The sequence below is a fragment of the Strix uralensis genome, chromosome 3 (genome assembly GCF_047716275.1).
Source record: "Strix uralensis isolate ZFMK-TIS-50842 chromosome 3, bStrUra1, whole genome shotgun sequence".
In the NCBI taxonomy this organism is placed as follows: Eukaryota; Metazoa; Chordata; class Aves; order Strigiformes; family Strigidae; genus Strix; species Strix uralensis.
This window is the reverse complement of record NC_133974.1, coordinates 105,695,156-105,722,251: the sequence shown is the minus strand read 5'-3', so window position 1 is coordinate 105,722,251 and position 27,096 is coordinate 105,695,156. Positions and strand designations below refer to the sequence as shown.

The following is a 27,096-nucleotide window of genomic DNA, read 5'->3' as shown; positions in this document are numbered from 1 at the left end:
CTTAGACCAGAGTTCTCAGAGCTCTGTGAAGATGTATTTGACTCCCTAAAATGGAGACCTCAGTGTTTTACCCGTAGAGAATCCTCAGTGTGTGCAGTCAGGCAAATGTTGCAGTGCATGCTTGGGGACCAGCAGAAATATTTACCATTAAAATAATTAGTAATAATTAATGATATCTCCCTTGTAAACACAGTAATATAGAATAATAACAAAAAGTTGTGTTTTATGGTTGTAATTCTAATTACTACTTCTATGCAAAGACCACTTTTGTCAATTAGATATTTTTTGTGTATGAAAATATCATATTGGGCAGTCCTGTGAACTACATGTGAGTGGTGTAAGTGCATAATAGTGGTGTAAGTGCATAAATAGGCAGTCTTGATATGGAGGTACCAGGTGTAGGGAATATAGGCTAAACTGGTATCCACTTCTACTCACACTTTACTTCATGGTTGAGATAGTCAACAGCACTGCAGGTAAGTGAGAAATAAATTGGTAGCTTTTGTCAGGTGGACTCCTGGCTATCAGGAACTGGACTGAAACTACTTAATTTCATGGAGCATGGCAAACTACTTGGTCACTGAATGACAGAATATTGTTCTTTGAATTATTAACTCTATGTAAGCATTACAGTGTTTTATAAATTTCTGCTCCTTTCTAGTTTTGCCTCTTAGCTGGTGTGGGTAAGTTAAGTTTTTCTGAGGACTCTTGTATTCATTTTGTCTTTTGAACATTTCCAAATGTACTTCTTTCTATGGGCTATTGAAGACCCATGATTTATGGGTTCTAATGTTCTCCAGGTCAGCAAAACTGTCGTGAGGTCTAAAGACAGGACTGTGATCTGTATCAGCTGCATTAACTTTCCATTAACTTTCCATGACTAGAAATACGTCTTTGATTATTCTGCATTATTCCTTTGTACAAAATAAGGTCGTTCTCTGTGTATTTTAGTTTTAATAGAACCAGACTGTCACTGACCATCAGCTTTTGCATGCATAGACTCTCTTCTTCCTGGCAAGGCTTTAGGCCCAGATCCACAAAAGGATTAGATGCCTTAAGTGGGACTTAAGTGGGATTTAGGCATTGAAAGCCCAAACTGAGATCCTCGATATCCCCACTGAACTGCCACCTAACCTTAGAAGTTGCCTAACCTGTGTGAGTGCCTATGTTTTCAATATCGAGCTTTCCCAGGTGGCCAAAGATCTGCTTTGGATGTTCTCAAGCACTTCCATCCTGACAAGGTTGAGCCTCTCTGCTCCCATCTTTCCCCCCATGTCTTGACAGACTTCAGAAAGCATGAGCTCCTCTTGCAAAAGGGTGGATTGCTGTGTGTGCTGTATCTCACTTTCTCCAGCTATGTCCTTGAAAAAAAGGACCCTCCAGTAGGTTTCTTTCAGGAGCACCTCGGGAACCTTGAAAAAGATATCAAAACTCAGAAATTTAAGTATCACTGCTCAAACATGTAGGCCCTAGAGAAGAAGTGGGACTTCAGATATGTGTGGCCTTCATTGTCTCCTGCTGGCAGTATCAGACTGCTCTCTGCTCGGCGATGGCCGCTCGTGAATTTGCTGGCACTGCACAAGACACGGGGGTACCTAATAAGAGGTCTGAGGGCTCCATCACATGGGCAAAGCACCTGGAAGTTGGGTACTGGGATATGAAACTGAAGAACATCCTAAAGGAACCTGTTTTGTACTTGTTCTTCCTTCCAACTCACATACCCGCAGTAACAACAAACAGGGGGTTTTCTTGGAGAGTCCAGGCCCTGGTGTTTTGTAACAGCAGTTTTGTGGGGAAGCACTTTTGGGGAGGAAGAACTCCTTTCTGCAAGAAGTCACTTAGGATTTCACCTGACTCTGTGATATATGGTGCATGTTTTGTTTTTTGAAAGCCAGACTTATTGGTGTGTTCCACGTGCACACCCAGAAATAATAATCCCTTTTTTAGGGCTTCAGTCTCAAGAATTTCTGGAGCTGTGGCTGGATTGATAGCTGCCTTGCTCTGCAGAGGCCAAAGCAAATAATGTCTTGTTAGTAGCTGAGTAAGTGGTCCTGTGCCATCACTTATTTCTCAGCTGTACTCGTGACATTTCATGTGTTCTCAGCCATGTCTGTTGTTTGTTTAAATCCTGCTCAGTTCCTTGATTTATCAGTTTTCTGTAGACTTTTGTTCGAGTAGTCCCAAATGCTATCCTATTTCAAATAGATGCATCCTTATCAGCAAATAGTCTTTCATCAATAACTTTAACTCTTTCACATAACTCTGCATACATTCACTTTGACCTTCTATTTTTTAAAATATTGGATTTTTTTATGGGGGAAGTATTTAGGAAATCTGTTAGAATTTTTACTGAATCATTCCCTTTTTTATGCAAGAGTTGTACAGGCATTTGCCTGTACCTAATAGATAAGAGCAATTTTTAAAATTTTTTTTTCTCCTCCTGAAAGAGAGAACTTCTTCTCAGGGAATTCCTAATTTTCTAATTTGTCAAATACAGCTAGACTGTGTGCAACCTTAATATTATTTATTGCTGGTTGTGATTTATGTAGATGTGTAAAATCCTGAAAACAACAACATGGAACATAAGACATACTTGTATAGCGGTATAGCCTAGAAACTGTACAAGCACAGAAAAAGATATACTCTTTGAAAATTTAAAAACTGCAATCATAAAAAGCCTATATATAGTGAATAAACTTAACATGTAATAACAAGTGCTATTTGTGTTCCTTACAAAACCTAGTTGTGTTTGTACTGAGGAAGTTAAAATTTGTAGGACTGTCTATGATAATGACATCTTAATAGGTAAGAATATTATTCATGTATTTTTAAAACTGATACAGGGAGATCTGTTATTTCAGTGGGGAGTATATGTTATAAATTAACCTGTAACTTTCAGTCCACTAACTTTGTGTTTTCAGAATAGCATGCTTGAATTATTATACATTTATTTTGGTGTTTTAATACATACAAACATTGGCTCCTAAGCACATCTTTCATCATTTCATTTGTATTTTTGAATTATTTGTCACATAATCTCACCGTGGCATTTCAAGGACAGTTTCATAAAACTTGTTAGGGGAAGTCTTGTGAGTGTTCCTGTCTTGCTGTTTTACCTCTTTCTTTCACTGCAGAAGATCTGCTCCTGAACTCCTATGAAGACACTAACATGTTATACAGAGTGATAAAACAGAGCACAAATTAGATATAGCACAGTAAGGTGATATAAAGAAACGCATTACTGGACCAGTAGCAGGAGAGAGCCAGTATTGTGAGTGTTAAATCGTCATACGTAATGAATGTATGGCTATTGTATGGAACCAATTTTAGGTATAGGAAGTTCAGCAAATATTGAGCCTTGGTGGTTGCCAGATCACTTGCGTGCTTGCTAAATCCTATATACAGTGCTTCCGTTTGCTAGGTTACTCATTGAGCTTTTAATAGTCAACTTAATTTTAGTTAAGGTTCAGTTTAGTAACTCTCGCAATTAGTGGAAAATATTGCCAGCATTCATCTGGTAAACCATATTACATACGATATGCACACGCACGGTACATGCGGAGGTAAAAGATAACAGATCGATTCTGATGGATCCCATCGTGACTAGCTTTTAAGGATAAATTACAGAACCTTTTAATTATTGGGGGTAACCTTGCAGAAAATTGAATCTTGAGTTTGCATGTAGGAGGAAGTTTGGTCTCCCTTGCTCACCATTGCTTCCCAATACCGAGAGCGGCTCTGTGCTCTGGGGTCCCCAGCTACCTGTCAGGCTGCAGGCTTCACGTCAGCGCCGGTTGAGAGCTGTCGTAAAAGCGAGAGGTCTTGTTTTCGGGGCAAGCTTCTGAGCCTTGTCCTGCTTATTTGCTTTGTCTCTCTGAAAGCAGCTGAGGTGCAGGAGGTAAGTCTGCTGCTTGACTCTTTTAAGGCATTTTTATGGGTTGTTTTATGGGTGTGGGTAAAGGACTACAGGTGAGATTTTTTTGCCCTCATATAAAATGGAGATATGACTTCAGCCAGCCAGATAGCATCCTGTGAAATGAAATACCGGGGACAATAACCGTAACTAAGGATTAACTTGGAAATAAAGGCAAAGGTACAACAACCAAATGCAGCAAGAGGGTGTTTTTTTTCTCTTTTGCCAAGTGAATAGGTTAAAATGTATGTGTCTGGCTGATGTTGCTGGAAAACGAAGGCCCGTATGTTCCCACAGGACGGACACTACAAGGACAGTTAGAGCAGTGTCTTGCCCTGTCAACGGTGCTCATGTCTGAACTAGGATTTCTCAGATTCATAGATACCCAAAATGTAGCTCTCTGAGAAAATAAGTAGAAATTGTATAATAGAGGAAGCACAAGGGCACATGCTGTCTTTATCATAATTGTGCCCTTGCTCAGAAGTAAATGCTGGTTGCTTCTGTGTGGAGTGAAATTCAGGACTGCATGTGCCGATCCAGCCCACTGGGCTACAAGTCACTGTCTTGAAGCTGTCTTGTGTGTGCAGGGTCCTACCACAGTTAGAAATACACTGATTTAAGTAAAGGTAATAATATTTTTTTGCCATAGAAACCTAATGTAGAAAAGGTGAGACTGGTGATAGGCCACTGTTAAGTTGGGTGAAGAACAGGCACCAGAGAACTCTGATTTATAGGAGGATGTAGGATCTTTGTAGGATCTTTGTGAGGATCTTTGCATATGAAATCATTCTCCAGCTGTATGGAAAAGCACACAGGATAAACTCTTGGCTTTGCTGTGATCAGTGGGAATCAGCCTCGATATTGTTGTAGATTCTGCGTACTCCTGCAGTGCTTTTCTCACCAGTGACAAAAACCCCAGTACAGACTTCAGCAGAATCCTCACCATCACATTAGGTCTGATCTTTACAGGACAGGTATCACTGCTAGTAATAGTATGGAATAAAAAAATACTCCAAAGACACGGTTTTTAAAACTTTCTATTTTATATTTTGACCCTATTATTTTGAGTGATACCAGCATAGAAATGGTAATGTCTGTGGGGCTTTTTGCAAAGCAGGGCAAGAATGTTGTTTTTTTTTCCCAGTTTTTCCACTTATAGGAAACTGAGGATCAAGATTTTGGATGCTAATCATAAGAGGCCCCGAAAAAGGAAAAACAGGAATACCTGCCTTGTAGGAATATTTCTTTGTAAAGTATGTGAACTCCTTGACAGAGAGGAGCCATAAGAAATTCCAGGTGGTTATTCCTCTGTGACAGAAGTCTGTATTTAGGCTTCTGTTTGTCTCCTTTATTTATAACAAAACCTTTGAATATAATTTCCAAGACGTTCAGCTATCAGAAACGATGTGATAATGAGGACAGAGGATAGGTCACGAGTCTGCAAATACGTGTGGGGAGATGGTGAGCTTAACCTACCAGGTGAAAGAAAGGTTAGTATAGCAACTGCATGAACACTTCAAAGCATGCACCTAGTTTGCTGTGCTAACTTAATTATCCCTGCTATAGATATGTTTGACAAACATATCTATAACCCAGATACTGTTACTTCTCAGTGGGAAATAGCAGAAGGCTTCTGTTTGGTTGCCAGTTGACCAAATCCTTCCTTCTACTTCCTCACATTACTCTTTTCAAGGACTTTCCCTGCCTCTTTGCTTATTTCATGAAGAGAAACTTACCCCTTTCTTTTTAATGGTGGAAAATACTGTAAGATGGGGAATGATGCAGCCTGATGGGATGGGTGTATAATGATTTTTAAGCAAGTCTGATGAGGATTTAGTCCTATTTTAATCAAATACTGCCTGAGCCAACCAAAAATAAGCTTTAATCACTCATGCTGAATCAAGCATATTCTGGTGTCAGCACTATTTCTCAGCAAGCATCTTGTGTCCTCCGTGTAATACTACAGGGTGTTTTTGAGCATCCCAGTGTTGTTGACTTTCTCCACAAACAGTGTGATCTGAAATGTAAAGAGGCAGGATTACCCCAGCACTTCCCATTACACAGAAACGCAAGCCAGTGCCCTGTTCTTTGACACTAAAACATGGCCTGCTGTTGGCAAGCTGTGGGCTTTAATAGGCAAGGACTGTGGGGAACTTTTCAGCTTTTTAGTCTTTCTGCTCTGTAAAGTCTGTTACACAGGGAGGTACAGTTTCTAAACGTGGTCATTTTTAATTCCCATCCCTGGAGTCTGGCTGACGGATTGGGAGTGCGGAGGATGGGAGTGGGTTGAAAAGACAAGCTGAAAACACAGGATGTATACATACATTAAAATGGAGCAAAACAAAAATAAACGAACCTAGGTGAACACAGAGGGGATCTGTTTTAGGGCCACTCAACGCCTGTTTTAGATGGCCTGTGGTGAAAAACATTAGCTTAAAAAGGTGCTATTTATGGCTCCTTTGAACTGAGTTTACCCAAACTCACTCATTAGCCAGCAGTTCTAACTGGAGAGAATGGAGATAAAATTTTGGTAGATTTTTTTCTTTATGTTCTGAACAATAGTATTTTCATTGCAAACCTTAAAAAAAAAAAAAAAAAGCTTTGTCATGCATTCTTTTTCATATGCAATTTATATTAGCTACCTCCCTTGTTCAGAAGCCCATAGGCACTGATGTACGCTCAATATCATTTGTTCAACAAAGAAATGTGGTTTCATAGGTGTAAATCTGGAATTTATCTGCTGCCTTTTGAGGTGTTACTGTGGATTCCCACTTTTGTAGCAAGGATCAAAACTTGTTTATTGACAGACTAGTTTTCTGATTTGAGAATTCAGGTGAACATTGGTATGTTTTATCGACTCACTTTTCTCTCCATACTGATTTTGACAGGTCACACTGAAAGTAACACTTTGAGCTCCAAGTTTTTATTTGTTCCATGTTGGCCATTTGAATTTTGTTATGAAACCCTACCTCTGGCTAATTTCTGCAAGCTTGTCTCTTTGGAGGAAAGTATTGACTTTTCCCTATTTCTAGCAAACTCTTCATGGTTTTCTCTTTGTTTCCTCCTATCATAATAATTTTTATTTTGTCTTGATGACCGTTAAATCTATTTTTCCTTTATACATGGAAGAGAATAAAAGTTTTGAGAAGAGGCATTTATAGTCTGATTATCGTCTGCTTTCCTAGTGTAACTGAAAGCAGGATTGTATCTTACATGAAGTATTACTCATGTATGTAGTAGTAGTGAGAGTAGCATAGGTGCATTGTGACCTATTATTTTTAAACACAGAATGTTTGAAACAAGATATTAAAAGCAATCAGTGTATAGAAAATGAAGGAAGAACTATTCCTTTGATGCATGTATACATCTTTACACGGCAACTATAAGAGAAGTGTGCTCATATCTGGAGGTAGTGATGTAGTGTAATGGAAAGAGCAGATGCCTGGGAGTCAGGGGGTGGGTTGCATTCTGGCTCTTCCCCAGTCTGCACACCTTTGTAAAATATTTTGAGATTTCTGGATGAAAAGCATTATAAAAGAGCTAAGTGTTATTTAAGCCTGCTTAGTTAGACAGTAGGCTTTAGTCTGTATTATTTTATGGTTTGTGTGTTACATGAATAGTGTGAAACTGCTAGGAGAGCCTTTTGTTCTTGGACACTGGCTCTTTCCTTCAGCCTCTTTTTTTCTGGCTTGATCACATGTTATTGTGTGGTAAAGCATACAGCAGCTACTGGTGCAATAAGGAGATGCATAAATAGCAAATATATTGCACCGTGAACAACAACTATTTTTTTGGACGCCTCTGGAAGAGCACTGACTCTCTCGGTGTGTTACTGTGAGGAGATGACAGGTACACACTGTCCCGTGATTGTCCATGTAGCTGGTACTTCTTCGGAGTCCTGCCATGTGCTCCCTATCCCGCTCTGCTAAAAGGCCACTCTGGCCTCTCTAAATGGTGACAGGATGCTAATGGGTAGTTTCAGAGCCCCATCGATGACAGATCTGTATTTATGGCTTTATTAGTATATGTGCCACTTAAAAACAACCTCTAGGGCAGGACTTCCAAACTGCCACCATCACAGAAAGATCTTTCCTGCTGTGCAACGTAATGCCTGCAGCAGACCCCTCTTCTCTGCCGGAGTATGCGCAGAAGACCCTGTATAGCAGTTCAAGCAGCACTTGCTGCCCAAATACTTGTGTTGCCCTTTCCTCTGCAATGAGGGCAGCAGTCTGGATTTCACCATATCGGTATATAAAAGCTTGTTTAGTACAAGAAACGTGCAATGTAGCTGGAGAAGCTTGCTCTAAAAAAACGTCTGTAACTGCAAGTAAAGATTTCTAAAAGCGGATTGCTAATCTGGAAAAATTGTATGTATTGTGTTAAAGGAAGTCTCTGAGCCACAAATAGATGGATGTTGGGAAGAGTAGTCTGGGGAATTGTCACTATACTCCTGCCCCATGACCTTCACTAAGCATCTGCTGTTTGCCATTGTCCCCAACAAGCCCATAAGCATAAGCGGCCCTTTGGTTTCACCTGCTGTGGCCGTTCTGCTAGATACAGCAGAACACAGATGACTGTGAATATGTATGTGTATGTATGCATGTGGATAGCTGAGTGGAGATGTATTGTGAAATATACAGCAGTGCGGACATTGACTACATCTCTTCATAATCCCTTTTCTGACAGTTTTTCTTAGAGTTATTTTTTTTTCTGGCAGTTTCTCTTGGGTTTTTTCTGGCAGTGTATGAAAATGCTGTTGCCTACTTTGACCTTGAGAGTCGAGCAAATTCAACAAGCTTACTTCTCTCTTGTTGCTCTTTGGGCGTCTTCTGTAGTGAGAACTTGAAGTCCTGCAACTCTAGCTCTGTATTTGTAATTCAGTGTGTATGGTCACCAGAAGGCCATGAGGTTGTTATTATTATTATTATTATTATTTTGTTTCATTTACTTCTTGGCTAGTCCACAGCTGTAAAAATAAGGCCAGGCTGTGACAAAAAGAGATGACCTAAAACTGATGTTAAATAAATAGTCTCTTATTGCATCATAAATGGAGACTGGACCCTTGCAGTTTTAATGTCTCACAGAGAGGGGATGACACTTCCCTTCGGTGTGGAATGTGAATGTCACCTTTGTGAATGGCAGAATATGATGTTACCCTGTGACATGGAGATTTCACCTGCTCATTTTTAAGGGACTGTCCCACCTCTGAAGCCTAGGAGCTTTGAAATATGATTGAGTTAATTCAAAAACATAATTGTCTCCAAAATATCCTTGTCTAGAGTTTCTACAAAGTCTATAGAGGCTTGATGCATGATGGATTTTTTTTTTATCAAGCACCTGCTTTCTTTGCCTAGCTCAGTTATTGCAGCAAGGTTGTTTTTACAGTACTAAGAAGTGAGCAATATATTCCATATGCCACCAAGCTTTGTAAAGAATCCTGCTGATGACAATTTCACAGCTGCTGAGAAATAGGCCAAGCCTTCCCTATAAAGTGACAGTAAGGGAAAGAATATCTATTCCATTGGGACTGGCCATGCGTCCTCCCCAACTTCTTCCCTCTTGAAGGAAAATGCTAGCACTTCCAAACTATGTAACAACAGATGGTGGCAGAAACCGATTTCCACTGCAAAGCCATTTGGTCAGGAAGTATCAAAAAATGTTTTGGAATAGTGAAAATGAATTCTTGGCTGCAGGGCTACCATCAGCCTACTAGAAATGAGACATGAAGCAACTGCTTAACAAACCCAAGAGCCTGATTGGTCCTGAAAGAAATGGCTTTGGTCAAACATTTTAGAAATTAAAACCTTTACATATGTAGGGTCTGAACTTCAGAAGTGTTCTGTGTATTATGGGTGTTGTAAGAATTAGGTTCTTAATTTCTGGACACTGATTGTTTGACCAACTACCAAGAAAGCAGCCTTCAAAATATGCAGTATGACCTCAAGCTGAGACAAGCTTAATATAGCTCCTACTGGCCTAGTCAGGTGGAACCTTCCCTTTTGGCTCAGCCGATTTGCTGCCCACAGACCATGAAAGTCCCAGGGCTCTGGTAACATACAGGGACACAAAATTTATGCGGAAACAGCACAGGCCACTCTACTGATGGGTTACATCTAGTAAGTTGTGTGTGTGTCCGCGAGTTGCTGGACACAGCAGGTTCTTTTGGTGATTTCTGTAGCTGACCAAATGTGCCTCTTGGTAGAGCACTTTGAGAGATATAACGTGTTTCTTTTTAGAAGTGCACCATAGATGTCTGTCTGTGCCATAACTCTCTGAAATAAACAGCAACATGTTTTTCCCTCCAGCATTTCCGTTGCGAGTCTTAGCTGCTCATATAGCGCCGTACATTGAAAATGGTTTGAGAGGACTTCCCATAGATGTGGAACATAAATGATACTTGCCGAGCCATCTTGTTCTATCTATTCTGTTAGAAATGTATACCAAATTATACGGTAATGTCATGTTACCAGAAACACAGAGCAGATGGAAGTATCTTTCCACATATTGACTCATGTTACTCTGATGAAAGGAATTTGTTTCTCTCCTTCTGTCAAGCCTGCTAGCCTCTGGCAAAGGATGCAACCCTCAGCGAGGAGAACTTTACCAATAATGTTCAAGTGACCATCTGATTTAAATACACTATCATTGGCTGATATAGTTCGCCTGCATCAACAACTGTTTGGAGTACCAGTCCTATTTGTTATGTTTGTTTAAAGCAACAAAACCAAGTAGTGTTGTTCCAGGTTGAGGAGACCTCAGGGAATTAACTCTTGAGGAAGCAGATATTCAGGTTTTATAAGGAAACCTTAAAGGCCCCAGTATTGGGCCCTTTGGAGACTAATCCTAGTAAAGCAAGTGCCAGGTCTCTGACCTGTACTTTATTAAAGTGGCACCCTGCACAACACGGGTTGTAAGTGCTGTGTACTAGCTACCAGAAATACCGTCTGGAAACCGCCAGTGAAATCCTGACAAATAAAATCACTATAGATGTCCTGTGAGCAACTGAAAAGCAGATACCCTCTGTATTTCTGTTTGTTGTGAGTGGTATTTGACTTGATGAGAACGCAGTTCTCAGATTGAAAACACGTGAAACTGAAGTCAAAAGGGAGTCAGTGTAATCATTAACTGTCTCACCTTCTGGATGTGACAAGTAATGAACCAGTCTAAACTTGCCTGGAGCTTTCTTTGGGACAGTACCCACAGGGGAAACCCTCTTATGCTCAAGTGAAGCTTAGCAAATGGGCCCTCTATTTTCCCCCAAATGGCAGCTCTTTTCTGTCTTGTCTCTAACCACCTGAGGACATATAACTGCTGATCTCAGCATCCCAGCCAACATTTGCATCTCAGGACTTGAGTACAGGATAGTAAAATCCCCAACACAGCCTTTTTTACAAAAATTGCATATGCTTTTTCTTTGTTTCTTTTTTTCTTACTAGCCTGCTCCCAACAACCGGGGAAACGTTTTATCTGCCCGGTTGCAAACCTCTTTAACCAGCATTTGGCTCTTTCCACTTCCTTACTTTGATTTGGATGACTGCCTGAAGCACCTGCTAATGGCCTGAAGCGTTCAAGCCGAAATTTGCAGTTTGTGTCCCACACACACTCAGACTGTGTGTTACCTGCCTTCTGGAGCACCTGCTACACGGTTTGGGCTTGAGAGCCTGCTCTCCACCCGCTGACAGCAGCTCTCCTCACAACACTGTCTCTCCTCAGCTTTGTCCTGCTCTCTCCCCTGCTCTCTGTAGCCCATGCTTCAGCTTTGCCTTGGCCTTCAAGATAGCATCGATGTTGTCCTGCTTGTTCTAATGCTTGAGTGAAGAATGCTTGAGTGAAGAATGGGGTTCCCCATAGGAACAAAGGTGATGCAAAGGTAAATCTGTCATTGTGGTCATCTTAAAACCTTCACCGTGGCATTCACAAGCAGACTTTTAAAATTTTTAAAGAAAGGTTTTAGAGGGAAATTATGAACTGGGGCAGCTTGCTGAAACCAGCCTGTAGATCAGTGGTGGCCAGAAGTCGAATGGCAGTTTGGTGTTGAGGAAATAAATGTCGGAAATGGCATTGCCATTTTATAGAGAAGGACCAAAAGAAACCTGAGAGACCCAAGGAATGCTCCTCCTTTTCTCCTGCTGCCTTTTGAGGATCTTTTGTATGCTTTTCCATGTGGCTGCTTCTGATGCCAAAACACAGGGTAGGCTGTTAGAATTAGTTCTATAGGCTGCATTTAATGCATTGCCCTGGCAAGGGGCAATCCTAATGGAGGCTTTCAGAGGTAACAACTTCCAACAGGGAATTTTCTTTCCATTCTGCCTTGGGGAGCATTAGCTTTTCCCAGAATCTTGGTCTGTGCTGGGCGTATAATTTACATGGACTTTCCCTTTCCAAAAAGGTGTTTGTTTTCTCTGTTAGAAGGATGCTGTTAACAGCTACAGAAGAAACTTACATGTTGGCTTCCCGCCTGGGTATTTATGCCCATATTACCTGCTGCTCCCTTTACTGGCAGGATCGTCCTCTTCCCCGACAAGCTATATTCTTTAATACAGCCACACAGTACCCTCCACCAACCTTCCATGTTAGTGTTGTGTGGGGTTTCCCCCAGGAACCGAAGCATATCCCTACGTGCCTGGGCTGCAAACCGCGGTTTGCCCGCACCAGTGACATCTGCTCTTGCAGAACTGGGCAGGGCAAGGGCTGATTTTTTCCTCCTTGCTTTGCTTTGGTTGCCTCAAAATAACCCTAATTAATTTTGTGGAGAGTTTTAGTTTGCTCCCATGATGGGATTGCTCTTTGTGCGGATCTCTTGCATGCTATATTTAGGTAGGGTTTTTGGAACACCATGTGACCCGAATCAGATAACTTCTGAACTACTAATCATGTCTTTGACTCCCTCCATGGCTTTGGGGCATTTTACGGTTGTTTTCTTCCATACAGAATGAAAACAGATATACTCATCTACCTTGTAAAAGCTGCTGCCAGGGTTAACAAATATTTAAGACATTGGTTTAAACTAAATTTAATTTTATTACTTCTACTGTAGTCATAGTTTTATTGTTTCTTAGATCTTTAACTTCAGAAAATTATTCTTTACCATCTTAGTTTTTCTTAATGGATGACCCTCTTTCACCATTTTAAAAGAAAGAAATAAGTTTCTCCTCTGTTTGTAGATGAAAATAAGGCAGAGAGAAAAAATCTAAATGCCCTCATTTCCTGCCCCACACAAACTTTCTTTCTTTGTTTACTAGTTGATCCATGTAGATGAAAAGCCCAAAACGTTGACCTGAACTATTTCCCCTCACACTAGCTATGTCCCTTTTCTTAACAGGGGAAGTGAGTTATCTGCTTGTTTTTTTCCTGATTCTTCAAGTTACGCAGCCTGACTTGTATCCTGTCATCATCCACTGCTCAAGGCCACTGAAGCCCTGGAGGAAGCCAAGCTCCCTTTGGCTCTGCATCCAGCATGGCTGGGGTTTGGAACCTGTCATCCATTTCAAGGCATCATCTCTTTGTTGCTCATGTCCATAATTGCTGCTTTCTGTGTCTTGGCTACTTCTGCAGGGAGCTCTGGTACTGGCATTTCTTTTGGCTTTACCTTTTATTTGCCCTGATCCCTTAAGGCCTTTTGATAGGCAACTGGATCAAAAGGCCTTTTTTGGCCTTCGGTAGGTGGAAAGGAGCTTGGTTTGAGGAGGTAGTTAGTCAGATAAAGAATAGGAGAAATTATGGGAATACTTCTTATCCTTTAGGAAGTAGTGGACAGAGAGGAGGAGAATCCTTACTTATTGCAAGGCAAATTTATTAAGTCTAATTATAAATAGTAGCTGCTTTTTCCTTTTTTCTTTTTTTTTTTTTTTTTAAAATTCCTTCAGAATTAAATCCTTTGCCCAAGTACTTATTCTTTCCCTCCTACAACAGCAGTAAAAAGAAAAATAATACATATAACAAAAATCAGCTTTGAGAAAAAGGCATATAATGAAATATCTGCCAAAGACTCTGCAATATGTGTCTGTCAGAGAAAAAAAACTTTCTTATATTTGAATCTCTGAAATGTAACTGCACCAGACTAGTTGGGGAAAATTTGTTTGAAGATGTATTACGTTCCACGATCAAATGGAAAAAATGGCACCTGTCATCATATTTAGAAAACAGCTGGGTAACATGGCCAAGTGCCATAGCCTCTTTTCACATGGCCTTTATGCTGAAACCATCCAAGCTCCATTCTCAGCAACTGGAGAAACCCTGTGCCTTTAAATGGTTACAGAAACATCTACTTAGGGGCCAGCTCTTGTTGCAGCAAAGCCTGCTTCTGATGCTTCTAATTAGCGGTTAATGGATTATACTTTACTTTTATAACCCACCCAGCAGGCACTCTTCTATAGTATTTTTCAGCTATTTTTGGTAGAAGATACATGCAATTGTGCTGCTCTTCATGCTTTCATTTTGAGCATGCAGAAAATATTAGAAATAAATCACTATCTGAGATTATTTTAGCACTCAAATGCTTAATTTAAATCTGATTAAGCATTTCCTAAATGTATTTTCTTTCATCTAATATCTTAGAAAAAACTGTAATGGGTTAATTGCCCTATCTGATCTAGACTTTGATGCAGAATCTCCTAGACATACATATTGTTAATTAAAATATTTATATGCCCAGTGAAAAGCCTGTTTTTTAAAAAAAATTGCAAAGAAGCTCCAGTATGTATTCATTTAGGGAAAAATGTTTTTCCAGCTGAACACAGTACAGGTACATGCAGAAACTTAGATGCTTGAGAAGTTAGATGGGCTTGTAGAAACGAATGATTTTTATACTTTGAATTAAAATAGCAATGAGATTAAGGATTAAGTATTTGCAATGCTATATCTGTGTGTCTGTGCGCATATATATGTATACACACAATATTTATGTAGTATATATGTGTCAGAGTATGTATACAAATCTGTGCATGTGCACATATATTTATGTTTAATAAAGAAATACATTTACATAGGTTTTAATTGGAAGATTATACTGTTTTCCCCTCAGGGAATTAATTTTGGTGCCAGTTTCTAGCAGGAAACCTAGCTCACTGGTACTGCCTTTGAACCTGCTCTCTTCACTCAGGCCACGCTTCCAGTAGGACAAGGTCTAACATTGGTTAGACTGGAACAGGAGGGGGAGCTCTCACCGCACCAGCCAGGAAAGGGGAGGATGAGGTACCCAAGCCAAGGGAAAGAGAGGGAGTGACCATCAGTTTGAGGTGTGCCCTCACTCTGCTCCTGCTTACTGTGGTCCCTTCACCACAGCGGAGAACTGGGCTTCTCCAGTCCATACTCACATCAGTAACACACACAAAAAAAGGGTTTGGCTCAAGAGATAAGCAATTCCAGGTTCTATCCATGGCTTGCGGCAAAGGCAGCACCACCTGCAAGGCTCCCAGTTTGAAAGCACATTTGTATTCTCATCCTGATGCAGCACTGTGCTTGCTAGCTACAAGATAGGCACTAAACTGGTACGATCGTGTTTGTTGAAGGCAGTGAGTTCCAAAATGCCATCCAGAAAAAACGGGGAAACTGCTATTACACTAAAAAGAAAAGAAAAGGAAGGGAAGAAAAAGGAAGGGTTGGATAGTGGTTATTATGTGAAATAGCTCCCTCAATGTGATGGGGCAAGAGCAGTTTACTTTCCATCCTGGTTTTTGAGGAGGATGGGTTTGGGCTTTTCCTCTGTCATATAACATCTGAGTGGAGGAGGAGGAGGAAGAGGCCTACTGTGCAGGAGCCGAAGAGCTGTGTTTCCCCTGCCCCTCACAGCGCTTGCCTGTGCTATAGGTGGGGAGTAGAGGGATGTCTGCTGACCAGGGCCAGTCCCACCTTGTTCCTGGAGCAGGTCATCACTGTTTAATCCATTTCCCGTTCCAGCTTTTTCAGGACAGTGTGGCAAGAGACTATCCCTTGCTTGAAGCAAGGCCATAGTCAAGCCTGTCTGAAATTATTTCATGTTTGCTGACTTGCAGTCAGCCGCAGTTATTCTGACATGCTCAAATGTGCTGTTACATTTCCCTTAAGAAATAATGTGAAGATCAAGAGATTTCAGTATTAGCCTTTTTTTTTCCCTAAAAAGAGAGCCATCTCCCCTTGAGTCTGGTAGAAGATCTGCTTTCTCCCAGAGCTTTCACAGAGATAAAGTCCATCATTTTGCCTGCACTATCTCATCATTGTGTTTTATAAACACAAATTGCGGTGTGCAAGGACTGCAGGAATAGCCTCCCACCAGCCTCTGTCTGAGGTGTTGGTCAAAGTATGTGGCTCCCTAGAGCTACAGTTCTGACCTCCACACCAGAGTGGTGAAAGCAAGACAGAGACACCACCAGCTCAGTGTCTGCATCCCAAGTTCTGCACCAGCCAGAGCTCTGAGATTACTTTTGCCCTCCCCAGTTTTATCCCGTGGCAGTTTGGGCCAGGGCAGGGTAAGCCAAGCTTTGCAGTAGGTGAGGTTATCAGGGAGGACTTCATCCAGAAGAGTAAGGCTCCTTCAAGCAGAGTTTGGTTTGAGTTCTCAGAAGGTCAATGCGGGAAGTTCCCATAAAAGCTCAACTTTGATGTTGGCAGCCAAGACAGATTCAGAAGTTTTGGGAACATTTTTTTTCTGATTTTTAATTACGTGAAATGCAGGAGACCTGTGAGTAGGGTATTTTTAGATAGCACCTTCGAATATAGAGTATCATAGTATGACAGCAAACTAAATGCCTTATCAAATACATTTTTTTTTTAAAGTAAGAAAGGTACTGTAACTCATAGTGGAAAGTTTGGTGAAGAGCAGTATGCCTTTCTGCACAGGAATTCTGCTCTTGTGACTAAATTAAACATCACTGGTTGCTTTCATTTAGATGAACCCTTTTGGAAGTTCTTTTTTTAAAGCTAGTGGATTGGACTTCTAATTTTAACTCTTATGGTTTATAATTAGAAACATTTCCAAACTTGTTTACAAACACCTGCACTTGACAGCATGTGTCTGCAATTTTAGAAGGACTCACTTGTCACTTCCAATGGGGATTGAGAGGGCATCTGAGTTCTTTGTGTTTGTACAGTTAGTTTCAGGACGCTGGGAAAAAAATGCATTTTTTTTAAATAAGGTTACAAATATGTGATGTTTTGCGAGGGGGTTGTATGCACCTAATCAGCAAATAGCTCTTACTGGCTAGTTGTGGATTATTTCAAAGTCAGGAGGATTGTTAGTTAGTGGTCGTTTGGAACAAGACTCAAACTGGCACCCAAAGGAGAAATTCCAGGAACTAATTTTAGCAGTTTGGTCTCTCAACTGGAGAAGATGGTTTACAGGTTTTCTGTATTTATCTCTCATACAAACATACTACTTTTCTGCCAGCTGTCCTTCAGAAGTTATTCAGAAAGAGTTTAAAATGACTTTTGAATAAATTGTTGTTTTTTCATACAAAGTTAGAAGTAAATTGCTGAACGTACAGTGAAGCAACAGAGCATGGTTCCCTTGAGCTTGAGTAGGACGCGTGTCTTACCCAAGTCTATGCAACTTGTTTGAAATAGGATGAATATCATACTATGTTACTCATTGGTCAAGTTTATAATCACATTAGAGGTAATCAAAAGACTTTATAACAAAAAATCCTTTGTCTCCTCGATATGGTCTTTGCACCTGATTTTTAGCTGCATCACATAGGTTAACAATGTAGTTTATCAATTTCTAGTATAATAGGAAAGATTATCCTCACTAAAAATTGATGCTGTGTGGGAGGGTGGCAGGAAGAACCCTCCAAATATGCTTCAAGGGTACGACTGAACCAGAGGTAGTCAAAGCAGACTTAAGCAGTAGTGGCATAAGGTGTCCTATTGATTGCTTTATGCTCTTGTTGTTACTAATTAGTATGAAAAACTCCGGTTAATTAGACCAGCCTGTTTGGCTGTGTGTCCTCTACTGGGAACCATGGTCAACCTTAGAGAAACTCCAATATAGGAGAGGATAAGGAGGCAACGGAGCAAAATGGTTTTCATTTTCTGTTGTTTTGTTGTCCAAAAAAATCATGGACCTGCATCCAGATGAGGAATACATGTTCATGTCAAAGGATCGTGTCCTCAGAGGTGCTTACTCTCTATCAATTTCACTGAGAGTTGATATAAATGGAATTAGGCACCTAAATACCTTTGTGTATGCATGTTCTTTGAAGTTAAATCTGTAGTCCGCAGCCTATATCTTGTGCTTGACCCCTCTGCAGAGCACATGGCATATTCTCACTGGGGGGCTCTTCCAAAGCAATTGCTTATAAGTAAACAAACAGATAATTAAATAAAGCTTTTGGAGTACAAAGTACAGGTCTGAAGAATTAGTTTTTTCCATCTGTAAAACAGCTGTGCCTTGTAGCTGTATTCTGAATTCCTTTAAGGCAATATGATTCTAACAAGCATTCATTCTCTACGGCAAACAGGCATTTTTTTTAAATTTTACTTTTTTTTTTTGCTTTTTAAACAAGCAGGCTAACCAAAATTATGATGTTACTTACATAGTCCACAGCATAATTTCTTAGCAAGTATGGCTGCAATTAATAAATTGTGTTGTTACCATATTAGGCTGTTACCATCTTTCAAAAGAGCTTCAAATGCAGATTACAAGTTCCAATGTTATCACGGTCCCAGATGATCAGAGTTAGAAATACCTGATGTTTTAGAAATTGCTCATGATTCAAATATGACCATAGACATTAGACTCAAGTGAAATTTAATACCACCCCTCACTTAACTAGAAACTTCTATTTTATTGTAAATTCTATCTGGAGATGGCACTTTCCCAACTGAGGTACTGAGGGAAATGTCACTTTATGCCAGTGTTTTAAGTTTTCCTCTCTTTCTGTTTGCTTGTGTCAGCTCTGTGCCCACTTTCTTAAGTGTTAATATGTAGAAATGTTTCCAAAAGGTTAGAGGAGGCTCAAAAGCAAGAGCTATGCAAGTGTAGAAAGATCCACCTATCCAGCAACACCTTGAAAACATGCAAAAACCTCTTTGATTTTGGCAGTCTTGACTGACCCTGAAGTTAGTGACAAGCTTTCTCAAGGTATATGTGGTAAGAAAGGAAGACCTCTGTGGAATATTTGTAGAGTTAATCTAACTTCCATAAGCTTGAATTTTTGGGTGGAGTGGAGTATGTGGTGTATGCATGAAGCAATCTGTTCTCGGGATAATCTTCCTGGCTCCTATAGGGAAACAGCATGGAAAAATCTCTCTTTTGGTTCATTTAAAGGGATATTGTCTTCCTCAGAAAGTGGTAATTAAGATAAATGGAGGAGTTGTGGAAAGAAGGAAAAAAGGCTTCAGAGTTCTGCTTTGGTTCTTCTCACAATAACTCTCACTTCAGGTAAAACTGTTGCTCCTCACAAAGAATCCCATGGTATGATTGAATAGTTTGAGCCACAGCATGCATGATATACCAGCATGATTTAAGAATTGAATTCATATCCAGGTAGCTGGGCATATGAAGGTATATTGTATGCCATCGTATACTGTAAGAGGGGAAGCTCTGGGAGGTGATAGCTGGTTGTGGTTAGAAATCAACCGTGGGTGCAATGTGACTACTTATATATTGCCAAAGTGAGTTAACATAGGTTCCCAACCCATCAAGTCCCAGCATTGCAGTGATGGCTGCATCCCCAGGGCTGGAACATGTTGCATATCCCTGAGATGCAGATCCTTTGCCTGCTTCTCCCATGATACATAGCTATAAACCATTTTTTAAAAGTTAATAAATAGGTGTAAAACATGCATTTTCCATAGAAGTAATGAAGATAAAGAGGACTGTGACTATTACTGTGGCCTATTGCAAATTATCTGTAGTTTAAATTTTTGCAGTTTCTTATTACTGGTGCATTTGCTTTATATGAGCAGCTGTTTGATATTTCTGAAGTAATCCTGTGCTATAAAAATACGTGGTTTTCCTTAAAGAAACTGTTACGTGCCAGTTGTATCCCAGCCAAAGGGACCTAGAGCAAATGTGTATGAAGTTGGAGCTGCTTCAGGATAACCTGCATTGGTTTAGGGGATGGTTAATGATAAATTTATTTTTGTGACCTGTCTGCCAAGTATTTGTACACTAATTAGGTCCTATTTTGAGGGCAGAGCATGTGAGCTTGTAAGAAACCCCTTGTACAGGATGGGAAGGGCAAGGGGATTTTTGTCCTTAATGAGTGCAAACCCCATCTTCTTTATGTAGCATCACCTAAATGTGTGCATTATTTCTAAGTAGCGTATAAATCCCTTAGCTCATATGGAGGCAGTTCTTAAATTGGCTTACAGGACTAGCTGTAGCCAGCTAAGGTGCTCAAGTGTAGAGCACTGGGGAAGAAACTGAACTGACTCAAAGCACAGTCATAGTTTTTAACTTTATATAATGTCTTTCACAATATAGTCGAAAATTACCTTTATGACTAGTGGCAGGACTTGTTGTGTAAGTAATCCAGCCATGGTGCTGGTTGGTATCTTGCTTTTCACTTGAACCTCTCTGCGATGCAGGTCGTGGAGGAGTGAGTGCCTGGTGCAGTCTCTGCCTGGCTCCTTGGTAAGTCATTTGAGTCTATCTTTCTGTACAGTTCCTTTCCAAACTGCTGAGCAAAAATAAGGGAATTTTTCATAGAGTGCTTTAAAAGAGAGCTGCTAATCAATTTTTCTTATTATTTTATGCCCTGTGATTTTTACACCACCCCCACCAGCTGGTTAATCATGCAAAAGCTGAACACTTCATTAGCCAGAACATGTTTGCCCATGGGCATTTCTGTAGTAAATTAGTTCTTTCTATTTATACAGGTAAGTCATGGCCAAAAGTCTTTAAGGTGCCAAAGGTAAGGGTTCGAATTAATTCTTTTTCTGAGTTTTCAGGAGAACTAGGTTTAACTTTGTACGCTGTTGATTTGAAATTACTTTTGAATTAAAGATAGTGTGGGTAAAAGGGCATTCTTAGGTTGTTCTGAAATACATTGTGTCTTTCTGGATGTTAAATTTGGCCTTTGTAGTGCAGCCTGCCTTAAAAAAAAAACCAAAACGCATGCACACACCTGTGTCTGTATATATATATATATACACACATATATATACACACACAGAGTATCTACATCTACATGCAGAGACACTGCTTATCTGAGTGGCATATGGCATATTGACCAGTGTTTTTCCTTTCTTACTCTGTGCCTTTTAAACTATTAATTGAAAATATGTGGTTTGTAGATGCTTTTTTCCCTCAAATCAAATGGTGCCCTCTGAAAGCCTAGTTTAGCTCGACAATGAATTTAGCTTTCAGGCTTTGGCCATTGCAATATTGTTTGAATGCCACCATTTCCTGCAATCAATGTAATTTTATATCTACTTGGAATAGAAAGTCAAGATGGTGATTGCCTTAATTTAACTCAGTGTTGTATTCATTAAGGAGCTGATCCCGAATTCCTTTCAGATCAAAGTCTGTCTTGATTTCAGTGGAACCTTTCGGTGCACAAGGTGTGCGGTAGCCTTCTAAAATGTTGTCATTGTGACTAGTGAATAAAAACTAAATGTGTTGCTAAATTTAGGCTGTTGCTCATGTCAGCTTCCTTTTCTAAATGACGGTAAGTGCATTCCATAAATAGTATGCCTCTTATGTTGTCATATCTCTTTGGCTTGCTTTGCAGTATTTTACAGGATATTTGCAAATGAATTTTGTGTTCAGTAGGCAGGGGATGAAAATAACACTACTCATTGGGACTCCATTAACCCGCAGCTAATGAGGAACCATTTCAAGGGCTGGATGAGTGTAATTCAGATTAGCCTGCGTGCCAGGCTGCTCTGCTCCCGCTCAGGCTCGCGCCGTGCCATGCTCTCGCTGCGGTCTGGAGGGACGGAGCCCCGTGCGGCACAGCTGGCACTCCGACCACGGACTTTTGTTGGTTAAGTTTTCTGAGCTTCAGTTCCCCTTTTGGAAGGTAGGAGAGAAGAGTGAGTGAGTGTGTGTGTGTGTGTGTGTGTGTGTGTGTGTGTATGCGCGCGCGCACATAGATAGGTGACAGTGATCTTGACCTCCATAGTCAAGTGTTTTGAGATGTAATGAAATACTCTACAAACACTATACTTGTGCTCACTGGTTGATAGCATTGTTACTTGTAGAAAAGGGTACTACATGATGACAGTAAAGGTGGTCCAGACTGGCCCTTAATTAATTTTATTTTCAAAATCTATATTAGTGACTGTCATGAGGGCACCTGGGCACTTTACATCAATAAAATAATCAATTTAAAAAATGTGTAGACCAGAACTCTGTGTTCACTAACAAAACTCCTGTTCCCCGTTACGACTAAAGGTCAGTCCAAGGCTGGCCAAGCAAGGAGGACTTGCATTTCTGCGCCTTGGTGCTTGCCAGATATGGCGCTGGCGGAACACCACTGGCAGCAGCTTCCAGATGCCCACGGTCTCTGCGGAGAACGTTCTGCTGCTGGCTGACAACTTTTTAACCCCCTGCAAGTCTCAAATCAGTTTCAGGACTGATGGAAAAGGTGGAGAAAGACTTGTTCAGAGGCTGGTCCCAATTAAAAATGTGACTTTGCCAGTTGTGAGCAGCCCCGCTGAAGTGCAGGAAACAGGGACTCAGTGGAGCTGTGCTGCTGAAGTAGAGAGAGAGAGACACCTCCTCCTGAAGTGCAGGGTAGAGGTCTCTTAACTGAAGAAACTTTATTGATGATAAATTTGGCATTATGCAAGCTTAGCAAATTCTCTAGGAATATAATGCTTCCCAGTTTTTTTCTTAACATGTGTTAATATTTTATGATACCTGTGCATTAAGGGCCAGTTCCTACAACATTTAAGTGAGTTTCGGCTGCTAAATTGCCTTTATGGACTTTTAAAAAAACATTACCGGTCACTACGGATTAGCTAAATTCCCAATCTTGTTTAACATGCTGATGATATCAAATCAGTTTGTTTCTGGATTTAATGCATTAGGTGAACATATGTAATTAAATTAAATGTTGTTGCAAAGCTGTATTTTATTTATTTGTATTAGTACATTTGGGGCAATAATCCCGCTTTAATATGTATCTAATTGTGCAAACACTGAAACTAGGAGTTCCTGGACACCGATGTCATTTTTTAAATGTGAAATGATTTTTTAAAATGTGAAATATATTTTGATGTCTTGAAATCCAATTGAACTCAAGCTGAGCTTAAAAATCCAAGATCTGATTCAGGAGAATTCAGTCCCATCTGGCCAGTGGGTAGCAGGTGTGCAGTGTGCGTGTGTAAGGGAGGGAGGCAATTGCAGGGAGTGAAACATTTCTCTTTTCCTGTAAAGCTTTAATTCCAGTTTAATGCTGTGGTCTGAGGCTCTCTGCAGTTTAAGTTCTTGTGTATTTACGAACATCTATTGTTGGTCTCCAATTCTAGACAAAATAATGGTCATGGTGAATGGCAGAAGCAAGTAAATGTACAGTATTATGGAGAAATACGGTTTCTAATGTTTAAAGTTTTGATATAGTTTCTGATTACACCCAAGACTCTGTGTATGGGACAGTACGTGTTTACAAACTGATACATATGTGATCCTTGAAGACCGAATGAGAAAGGTTTCATTGCGGCGTTCAGTATCGAGGTCTTTTTGAGAGTTGTTGCATGTTCCCACAGCAACATAGAGAAGGTTTGTTTCATCTATTTTTTTTTTTAAAGCAAAGAAAAGGTATTATGCAATTTCTATGTTCAGCAGATAATAGACATGTTCTACATTTTTGTATTACTGCGATTATAATGAAAGAGGGTTTTTTAATCTTTGTAAGTACTTTAACAATCTACTGGGTACTTCAAGCAACTCTACTGGTCCCACTTTATACCTTGTAACCTTCAGAAACTTGTCCCAGCCATTCTCATTTTACTTTTTCTCCTTCCCTTTCTTCATCTTTTGATCAGATACTGCCAGTTACCCTCTGTCTCTACCTGGGAGCTTTTTACTTAGGAGGTTTAAGAACCTGCTCTTCCTTGACTTTTGGCATTAGCTCTCAAGTCAGCTCCCTTTTACACTTCTGTCAACTCTCCGTCTTCCAGCTTTTAAACATTTCCTGTTCTTTTTATTTGTCTGCTGTATAACTTTGTGCTGGAAAGTCTTTTGGCACATGTGGTTTTTATGGGAGCTGGCACGCAAAGCACAACTTAATTAACAAAATAAGTAAGCAAACAGTCATACTTCTTTTCTAGTTTTTAACTTCACACTACTACAGTAGGTGACACTTTGCTACTGTATTTCACAGGGTTTTTTCATGGTGAACTGACTTAATTTCTAATGTAGAGTGGAGCTGGTGCTGTGTTGCCAAGGGAAGTCCATCTGGTTTGACAGACAAAATGATAATCATTTCTCTGGACATCTCTGTAAAGATCTTCCTTTTATTTGTTTGCTTCATGAAGTTAAATGGAAGAGGTCACCCCCTTTGACAGAGCAAATTCTTTTTTCTAGCAATAGGGCTTTGCATGAAAACATTTTTTATTAAGCAAGAAACAAGTCATCCATACTGCACCGTAGGCTGTTTGAGTGTAACAGTATGTTACAGTCTGCAAAGTTAATGCAGTTAATATTCAACTGAACTTTTGGGGGGTTGCTAATCCCTTAGGCGGGCTTAGCAGAAAGGGCAAACATATTTATAGCACTTTGAATCAGACTGCAGTGAACGAGTAAGAGTATGTGTTATACCATGCAAATGTTATACAATTTCAGGAAAGCTCAGTGCATAATCATCTTTTAATAGTACTTAAGTTGGTGAAATATCTTGTCTGTAAGCAACAGAGTTGTTGGTTCAGTGGACAACAGGTCTGTTAAAATGAGACTCTTCTGAAAGGTCTTGAGATTCCTGTTCTGGTGATAAATTCTGTAAGTTCTGAGCAGATTTATTGCTGTTTAATTAGGAACTAACTGTATTCTTTAAGCGCTGTCATTTGTATTACTCCCTAGTAGGATTTCATTGGACTTTGTCACACATCTGACTATGACTGAGTGTGTGCAGGGTCATCAATACCTTATTCCATATAGACCACGGTCTCTTACAATCCTTGTAGAAGTAAAAAGATCATTCCTCAATGATCTTTTCTCTGGACTGGAAGTGTGACACTAGGTAGAGTTTGGTTTGGTTAGAGCCACAGGTGCTCTGGGCGAAAGAAACGAGAGTTAAGTCATGAGTTGCGGGAAGTTCATAGAGGAACTGAAGTGCTCAGACCGAGAATGTCCAACAAGGAGGGTCATGTTTCTGTAAGACAAAAACTTTCCATATTTATGTCAAGGACAAAACTTGCATTGAGCGTAAGGTTATATGGAAAAGCACATGAAGGCCCTGTAGTGCTACTAACCCATCAGGAGCCAGAGAAAAAGGAATTATGATCTTGGATTTTCTACAGAATTTGATTGTGTAGAGTTTTTAGTCTAAGAAATAAGAGGTCCATCAACTGGTAGTCAACAAAAAATCATTCATACATTTTTTATTTTATTCTGAGAGAGATTAATACAATTCCTAACAGCTGTAGTCTGTATGGTAGATTTTTAAGGTGAACTTCTGGTGGCATACAAACTCAGAATACAGGCCTAGCAAAGTGGCCATTTTCTTCTGATTAAGATTTTTTTCTGTATTTTACATTTTGGCTATTTCTTCTATTTTTTTAGATATTAAATATTGGAATAAGTGACTACAACATGGAACTTGGCCTTAAAGGAGACTTGGGTGCCTGAATTTATGCATGTACTCAAGTAATTGATTGATTTGCTACCCTACCTGCATGTACTCCCTTTTTCTTTTGCTCTTTGTGAACCACATTGGCTATTCATAGTCCTTCAGGAAAAAAAGTCCTACAAAATAATTGATGTGTCAAAATTGTTATGAAAAGTGGAAATATGTTGATAAAAATTTTCAAGTCTATTTATTATATTTTCAGTTAAAAATAAAATGACTGAATACCAAAGTTAAGATTTTGTATTGGAGTTGTTTATATCTGAAGTACCAAAAAATAACTTATTATATGCAAAATTTCAAATTCCTGAATATATTAAAATATTAGCTCAAAGGTCAAAAGTCTTTCCCAAGGAAGGAAGGAAATTGAAAGGGAATTTGGGCTAACTGGGTTAAGACACAGTACGTCTGTAACGGGTGCAAAGGGATGATGTGACTGACACTGATGTGGGTTCCTTTGGTTTCTCAGCCTGAATGTCCCCAGGTCATAGCTGGATCACGTAGCTTCTGTCCAAATCCTAAGCAAGATTCAACCTTATGCCTCTACATCTATAACAAGACTCTATAACATTTCTGTCATTTTATTAAATAGTAAATACATACATCTGTAGTAAACACCTGACTTCACAGAGTGTGCTGGTGAAGGTGTGCTGGATCTTAGCTATGCACCCTGCAGCCATCTTGGATCTTAGAAATAAATGTAACTATCTGCAGTTTTATTGGGAAGACAAAGAGTTAACACTCCGGTGATGTTAACTGTGATAAAAGGTATGTGTGTGTGTGTTACTGTGCTGTACTCTATACATTTATGAGCTCTTTTTATAGTAGCATTCCCAGCAGCATTCCCAGGAGCAATCCAGGTCCAATCAGGACTGGTATGCCATTGTGCGAGGTGTTGTTCTAATTCATGTGTAAATGTGGAGTGGTTGCTGCCCTGAGGATATTACAGTGAAATTACAAACAGGATAAAAAATAGTAGGAGGTGTGGAGGAGAAGGAGGGCAGCTGCAGCAAGGTGCACTTGTCTCATCGGGAATGCGGTACCGAATGATGTACCTGATACCAAATGATGGGCTTCATTTATTTGTAAGTCTTCTGTCTTCAAAACAATTAGCCTTATTGTCTTTCATTTGTGTCTTAGTTATTTAAACAAAAATGTAGAAAGTATGAAATGAATTGCTCCCCAGATCCTTCTAGCCTCCTGTTCTGTCTCCAGCAATGACCAATCCCAGGCGCCTCAAGGAGAGTTGTAAGACTCTCACAATGGGCAGACATGGGATAATCTTCTCTCTACATGTTCTCATCCTAATCTTTCATTATTAGGGATTAATTTAAGATTTGAAGCATGAAGTTTAAAAAAAACCATGTTTGTTGTTCCCCCTCTTCTGCTGTCAACCTTGTTTAAAGTATGAAATATCCTCCCAAACCTGTGATCTGAGAGGTTCTCGGGGTAATCTTACCTGCTTCTTGG

The 27,096-nt window shown here is 39.9% G+C and overlaps 1 protein-coding gene across 10 annotated transcripts in view; it reads left to right on the top strand.

Moving 5' to 3' along the window:
* ESRRG (estrogen related receptor gamma) overlaps positions 1 to 27,096 on the top strand; it is a 408,134-nt gene that overhangs the window by 33,477 nt on the left and 347,561 nt on the right. Inside the window, exon 2 of one of the 10 annotated variants that reach the window (XM_074863713.1) lies at positions 20,423 to 20,468. The exons of 7 other annotated variants lie outside the window; for them this stretch is intronic. In XM_074863713.1, coding sequence (XP_074719814.1) covers positions 20,423 to 20,468 — 46 coding nt within the window. Of the gene's footprint in view, positions 1 to 20,422; positions 20,469 to 21,840; positions 21,859 to 27,096 lie in introns of those variants that run through there. 2 more of the 10 variants (XM_074863726.1, XM_074863724.1) reach the window with 2 other exon arrangements.